The sequence below is a fragment of the Rhagoletis zephyria genome, unplaced genomic scaffold, assembly GCF_001687245.7.
Source record: "Rhagoletis zephyria isolate East Lansing unplaced genomic scaffold, Rhagoletis_zephyria_1.1 Rzeph_scaffold_21068, whole genome shotgun sequence".
NCBI classification, from domain to species: Eukaryota; Metazoa; Arthropoda; class Insecta; order Diptera; family Tephritidae; genus Rhagoletis; species Rhagoletis zephyria.
Window position 1 is genome coordinate 1 of NW_016178126.1, and position 8049 is coordinate 8049.

Below are 8049 nucleotides of genomic sequence, written 5' to 3' on the forward strand. Positions count from 1 at the left end.
CTATGTAAGGCGCAACAGCCGGCCAGTGTAACCTAACCTAACAAAGCAGACTGGGAACGAGTTACCGAGAGCATCTTCGCCCGTCCACACCAACAGCCGTTCATGTTGGCAACCTTGGCCTTTTCCACAAAGTAGTCACTGCCACAGCGGATCGCTTCATTCCTGCTGAACGTTCAGCGGGAGCTCGCTTCAATTTCCCATCTGATGTGGCTGAACCAGCGACCAGGCGTGACGACCTTTTCCGGGTCGATCGCTGGAATCCCCTTATCAGGGATCTCAATTTGGAAGTAATGCAACTGCAGGTCGTTATCGAACCCGGCGAAGCACGATGGCAATCGAAATTTCAATCAGCGATCGGGCCTCATTGGACACGAAGCGAATAGGTATAGTGGTACCACTATGTAGTCGTAACGCACGATATCGCTTTTTTTCCACAGAAGTTTTAACAGCTCTGTTATTTCTGTAATCAGCCAATCCCATCTTAGCTCAAATCGCTCGCCATCAGTACTTGTACAAAGGCCGGCAAAACACTTTGGCAACGCACGTATAAACATACAAGGCGATTCGACGACCAGTTTTGAATTACATTGCGCTAATACTTCTATGGAATGCCTGCTGAAACACCATTTATAGAGTATAGTTAGGGCGTGTATTATATATTACGCTCAGAGGGCAGTTCGAGCCGAGTTTCCTCCTGGGTACCTCAAATAGCAAAACCGTATAAAGCGCAATGTTTTCTTTTCTCCTCTCCCAAAAATTTCTGGTTTCGGTCTGTGGGGCGTAGAGCTCTTCGATTATCCTGATCTAAAAAAGTCAAAACTCCATTTATTTAGGTTTTTTTCTATTGATATAGCTTTTTCTGGGTCCTACTGTTACATAAACCTGACAGCATCTCTAAATGGACTCACTTGTCATAGTAAAGCTTTTTAAGCTGCTACAAAAACATGAATCATCTAGCGACTAATGAGCTAATTATAATTCTTGATACCATAGCCGCTTTCGACAGCACTAAAAGAATTTGCTTATACGCCGATACGTCTTCCTGCATCCATGCCAAACTGATCCGGCTGTGTCAAATGACGTTAAGCAATACCACAAGCTCCGTCAGAATTGCTAAAGACCTCTCCGAGCCGTTCGCAACAAAACGGGGTTTCAGACACGGGGACTCCCTCTCATGTGACTTCTTTAATCTGATGTTGAAGAAGATAATAAGAGCTGCAGAACTGAACCGCTCAGGAACAATTTACTATAAGAGCGTGCAATTGCTGGCTTATGCCGATGACATCGACATCATCGGTAACAAAAACGGCGAAGTCTGTTCTGCCTTTTCCCAGTTGGATAAGGAAGCAAGGCGAATGGGTCTGGTGGTAAACGAGGACAAGACTAAGTATCTCCTGTCATTAAACAAACAGTCAGCACATTCGCGCCTTGACACCCGCGTTACTGTTGACAGTTATAATTTCGAGAAAGTAGAGAATTTCGTTTACTTGGGAAACCAGCATTAACACCGATAATAATGTCAGCATGGAAATCCAACGCAGAATCACCTTTGCCAACAAGTGCTACTTTGGACTGGGTAGGCAATTCAGGAGTAAAGTCCTCTCTCGACGTACGAAAACCACACTCTATAAATAAGTCACTCATCATGCCCGTGCTGGTATATACCGCAAAAGCATGGACCATGACAACAACCGATGAGGCGCGTTGGCGACGGCGTGTACCGCAGACGCTGGAACGATGAGCTGTATGAGCTTTACAACGACATGGACATAGTGCAGCGAATTAAAATACAGCTGGCTTGACCACATCGTTCGAATGGGCACCGACGCTCCAGCTCTGAAAGTATTCAACACGGATCCCGCTGGTTGTAGCAGAGGAAGAGGAAGGCCCCCATTGAGATGGAAAGACCAGGTGGAGAATGACTTGGTTTCACTTGGCGTTTCCAATTGGCGTCAGTCAGTGACAGAAGAGAAACGACTGGCGTGCTTTGTTGAACTCGGCCAAAATCGCTTAAGCGGTTACAGAGACAAATAAGAAGATAAGATACCATAGCCAACCGCAGACTCAAAATCCTTCGATTTATAATTTATTTTTATCGAAATAGCTTCTTTTTTTTGTATTATTACTGTGGATACTGACACTTAAACTTTAATCAAAGTTCGAATTCAAATTTAATAATGTCATCACAAAAGAAAGGTTTAAGTTAATAAAACCTGCCAAATGGAAGAATTTGTACATAAACGCTGTGACTCATTCTATTGCGTAAGCTCATTAACTTAAAGAAACAATAAAATATAAAGTTTGAGGTTTACTTTACCAAACAAATATAAAAGATATACCCACTGCTCTTTTTCTGTAAAAATTTCCAAACCTTCGCTGAAAATAACTTCCACATAGGGTAATCCCAATTTTTTCGACAGCCAATTGATTCTTTCCCCGAAAAATTTATCGTAATTGTAATTATGCATCGATACGTTTGAAAATTTTTAATTTTAAATCTTACAGGTGGTAGTAGTATGTACTTTTATTTATGGAGAATGTGTATAAGTACCCAGTAGATAATTTCAGGAGTTCAAAGCCCTTCCGAAATGCCTTCCTGAGAGTCAAGAGGCCTTCCACTCTACATTCCTTTTTCCTTTCTTTTTTGTATGCAGTGCCACAAATTGAAGGGCTTCTTATTTCGCTACCCATGGAAAGCCTTCCCGAAGGTATTTTATAGGACGTACTTCGGAAGGCCTTTTGGAGGAGTTCTTTTAAAGTTGCTTCTTTAATTTATAAAAATCATACGTCTTTGAAGTATTTGCTTAGGGTTTATATCAAACATGTGTTATTGCAACTTTAAAGGTTTATTAAAATTCATTTGTAATGCTGAATAATATAAATTTATGCATTCGCATATATTGTAAATGGATAAGCCCTTCTAGATGGCATGCAAGGAAGCACTTTTTTTCAGCCCTTCTTGGGTAGGCCTCTTAGAATGGCTTCACTTAAGAAGGCCTACCTAAATTATCGCCTGGGTAATTATTATTATTTTTTTTTGATCATTGTATGAATGAAAGAGGTTTGTACAATCTCATTATACCAGTTGCATATGATGAAATAAAAATAAAATGAGGGGGAATGCGTTAGAAAAAAAAAAACTTTGGTTTTTTGGGATAGTCTAATCTACACACAAATCGCACACCTGCGTAGATCTAAAGTGAGCTAAGTCAAAAATCAGATAGGGAAATATAACTGCTTGTGGATAGTACTGATTCAACGCAATTAATACAAAAATTGGTATAACAGTCGTTATTTTGTTAGTGAACATAGTTATGAAGAAAACATTTTTTTCATTCATTGGAGGTAAGTCCTATGAATTTATTTAAGCAAAAAAAAACATCCTAATTTTTTTTTTTAGTTGATCGCACTTTAGATCTACATAGGTATGCGATCGGTACATATGTATGCAGGTATATAAGCATCTTTAAAAAAAAAAAAAATATTTTGATCGTTTGATAGCGAGCACTTGTGGAGGATCGCTTAAAGCTTAGAGCTACTATACATGTGTGTGTAGTTAAATATATGGGCTGCTTTAGAGAGGACTGATTGTTTTAAGCGTTGCTGTTTGAAGCGTGTAGATATATATTTGTCATTAGACGTCAATATAAAATGCAATTAAGTATAAATATTGTTCGTATGTATGTTTGTATATGTATTTGTTTGATTAACTTTTTCTCGAGCTCAAATACGATTGCGGCTCGACTTCTCGAGATTCGTACTTGAATCAAATGTTCATGTACATATATACATATATAAAATATTACGTACATATGTACATATGTGCAATTTCTTTGGGCATACATACAGTGCTGGAAAAAATAATACAAGCAACTTATTGACAAATATTAAATCAATAATTATATCAACACTAGTTAAATATATTTCTTGGAATGGCGCGCTCTGTACAAATAGCATTTAGCGGTTGTTCTTTTGCAAAACATTTTATTCCGCTGGTTTGTCTCATTTTTTTTGCTTTATGTGCGAGAGAGTGAACAATTAAATAGTTGCGGTTGGAAAAAATAATAGAAAGAAAACGTGTTTGTTGATATTGTGGCACTTTAAAAGCTAAATAGTTGTTTGACGCTTCTAATTGCGTTTTTAAAGAATGTGGTATGGGGCTACTTCTCGGAGGAAGGCGTTGGGTCCAATATTTTGGATAAAGAACAAAATGTGCGCAGTTGACTGTGTAAGCATATTGCAGATGATAATGCTTCCCTATGTTAAAGAGGAAATGCCATTGCGGTGGGAGTTTATGCAGGATAATGATCCTAAACATGCATCGAAACTGGCATAGCAGTGGTTTAAGAAGGAAAAAGTGCAAGTTATGGAGCGGCCGTCTCAATCGCCAAACCTCAGAGGATTGGGCCTTTTAAAGCCAGCAATAAAGACGAATTGTGGAGCCACATTCAATAATCGAGGTATTCCATTCCGAAAAGTGTTTGTGCAAACTTGGTTTATTCGATGCACTGAAGATGCAAAGAGGCAATCAGGCAAGGTGGCGGTTCAACAAGATGTTGAAACAATAATATTTTTGTACATAATTGGAAATAATACTTTGTTTCTGTTATTTCTTCCAGGCCAAAATAAAAAAAAAATGAGCCACAATTTATTTATGTCTTATTGCATTTGCAAAAGAAGTCTGTCTATATTTTAAGAAACATAAACAAAATATATGAAATCGTAATGTATTTAAAATAAGAGAATTCTTCAAAACAATAAAAATATATGAAAGCTGTACGTTTCTGTTATTCTTTCCAACACTGTATATACATACACAACTACATCTCTACACATTTTTATACATACATATGTACATATATACAAACAGTATGTACATATGTAAATATTTACGTACAGGTATCTTTGGTTGTTATTTTATTTAGATTTTTACGTTTTATTATTATTGTGCTTGTGCGAGCACATACGACGTGCAAACCTTACAACGGCATGCCGGCTACTCGCAGTACATCGCCAGTCAGCAGATAACAAACAAGATACCATTGAGCGGCTGCAACCAAGTCGATACGAAACTTTTTGTGGTTTAAAACAGCTTTACGAATTTTTATTCCTTTAAGTTCGTTTGTGTATTTCTGTGTTTTTGTGTTTTTTGGAGCTTTACGCGAAAAATTGCACTTGAACCAATGCAGTGATTTGAATTTGATTTCAATTGAACGTCCCACAACGGTGACGCGTGCTGCGTTTTGAGTCTTCGCTACTAAGGCACGCTATAAACCGTTGTTTGCAGGTGAATTAAAAAATAAAATAAAAACATAGTAAAAAACGTTAGTCAGCACGGCACGCGGCTTAAAGGTCAGCTGGTGGCTTAGTGGCCGAAGTTAGTGTTAGCGCATTTGTAATTTTGTAAAATTAATTTTGTTTTATAGCATTTTTAACTATTTTATTAATTAGAACCATTTATCTTATTTATTTTCAGGTAGACGTTGTTGTCCTTTCGGTTCAAGTTAATTAAATATATGTAAAACTTCAATATTATTCGTCCACTCTTGTACATCAATATTTGTCAGCGTTATTTTTGTATTAACTAACATACCACCAACTACCCACCTTGCACACTTTTGGTGCGCCACATAACCTTCACCAAGTGCATTGAGGCGGCAGGCATTGAACTATAAAAAAAATGCAGCGTAAACTGTTGCTGTACGCGCTAATCTTCTTAACTGTGGCGTCTCAAAAATGCTATGTAGTCGAAAGTGTTGGGCCGCCCAGCGATACAATGGGCGCCATAGCCGCGAACCGCTACAATGCTGAACACCAGCATCAACAACAACAGCAGCACCATCTGCATGCATCGGCACATCATCAAGGCAGCAGCGTCGGTGGTGGTGGTGGTGGTGGTGGTGGTGGTGGTGGTGGTGGCGGCGGCGGTAGTGGCGGTAGTAACAGTGGTGTGCCGGCGCCCGCTGTACCACCTTCCGCCACGCATGCCCCAAACCATCCATCTCCCTCGGGCAGCGGTCACATGGAGCCGCGCAATTCATATAATCTGTTAAGTGAAGCTATGTCACAGGCTGTCAGCAATGAATTCAGTAAGTATGAGTGTAAAGAGCAAGAGGGCTGGAATTGATTGGCATGCAACTTTGTTTGCTAAGAGTGATTGCATCGGCGATTAAGCAAAATGCAAATGCAAAGCTAAGTTGCTAACGCGAAATTTAAATGAATGGGGATACCTTTTGTGGTACTTTGAGATATTTGATTTCCTCTAAAGTTAATTTTAAAACTTGAAAGCGTTTAAAATAAAACTGAACTGCAAAGTGCCTCAAATACTCGTATTAGAATACTATATTTTATGAGATACATCGTTAAGTACTGCATTAACAAAAAAAAAAAAAAGTTCTTGAGGTGCGACGCAATATTGAACTCAAAAAACTCGTTGAAGATTAATTACATCCAATTTGCAAAAAGCAAAAAAAAGAAGATAAATACCTTGCGGTTAACTCGTGGAAATGATAATTATAAATATAGCATTTAAGGTGCGGTTGGTGATATGAATTTAAATAAACACGCTGCAGCATCACCAAGCGAGTCCTTTGCCAAAATGAAATCTTATTTCTTTTTTTTTTTAGTAATATCAGCCACATAATTAGACAAATACGGCATTTTTTACTCTTCATGCATATGTACATTAAAAAATCGTTTAAGGCCTTCAAAAGATCAAATATATAGAAAATTGCTGAATTTACTTTACTTTTTGTACTTCGAATTTATTTGAGTAACATTTTGCACCTTTCAATCTGCGATAAGCGAACAATGCGACCTCACCTCTTCTTTCGTGTTTATCATTTATTGCATGCCCAAAAATTCTATATAAATACACCAATCACACATCAAATCATGTGTCGGAGATAGCATATTCAACAAGTTTGCGCAATATTTAAATATATTTTGTTATAATTAACGATTATTCAACAAAAAAAAAAAAAAATCACAATTAACGATAACCAAGTTTTCTCAACTATTTAGTCGGCGGCACCCACGCTTTTCTGCGCTTATCTGGAACAATTTTAATAAGCCAAATTCTTATTTACGATTTGCTTACGCATTTGTCGACAAATAAAGAAAAGAAAAATCATATAGATATGTACAGATGCGATCAACTAATTACCACCGAAACTCAAAATGATATTGTTTCCAACTTATTTTTAATAATTTTCATTTGAAATATAATTCAATCTATAACAGAATCCACACAAATAAAAGTTTCAAAGCTTGCACAAATTTCAAAAAATTTTCATCAAAATTTCAAATTTTTGAATTAGAATATTTGGAGAATTTTCTGGTATGCAGTTTTGTAGGCCATTTAATTTTAGACCTATAAAGTGCAAGTCGGTAAAAATTACTGTCGATTTTTTAGGTTTTTTTTTATTTTTATTTGAAAAAAAAAAAAAAATGCGCAACATCCTCCACAAAAAAATTCTAAAAAAATTAACTTTATTAGACTAAAATTGAATGGGCTACAAAACTGTATACCAGAAAATTTTTTTAATGTTCTAATTACAAATTTTTAATGTTGAAAATTTGTTGAAATTGGACTGGACTTTTTTTTTGTGAAAGCTCTGAAATTTGTATTAATGTGGTTTCTTCTGTAGATTGAATTATATTTTAAGTGAAAATTAAATAAAAAAAACATTTTGAATTTCGGTGCTAATTAGTTGATCGCGTCTGTATATACGTACATATATATATTAATAAAAGAATTAACTGTGTGTTCTTTTTTATTATGTATTAATTATAATGCGCAAAAATGTAAAACTCCAATCCTCCAACACCTTTTTTTCCACTTACTGTCGAATGCCACTATCGCTTCAATTACTACATATGTATGAAAATAAATATTTATCTTTGTGCATATAATTAAAATTATATGTTTGTTTTGTCTATATATGTACATATACATATATTCTTATGTACGTACATATGTAGTTTGTACAACTTATATCCCGCAGCTTGGTCCATATCATTACAATTTTACTAATATTTGTCTTGGTT

At 36.4% G+C, this 8049-nt stretch overlaps 1 protein-coding gene across 1 annotated transcript; it reads left to right on the forward strand.

Annotated features, from left to right (window-relative positions):
• The first annotated feature begins 4910 nt into the window (after positions 1-4910).
• On the forward strand, positions 4911-6707 carry LOC108380999 (holotricin-3-like). The gene is made up of 2 exons (XM_017637405.1): positions 4911-5287; positions 5477-6707. The coding sequence occupies exon 2, from the start codon at positions 5681-5683 to the stop codon at positions 6125-6127; it is 447 nt and encodes a 148-aa protein (XP_017492894.1). The 5' UTR covers positions 4911-5287; positions 5477-5680; the 3' UTR covers positions 6128-6707.
• The last annotated feature ends 1342 nt before the right edge of the window (positions 6708-8049 follow it).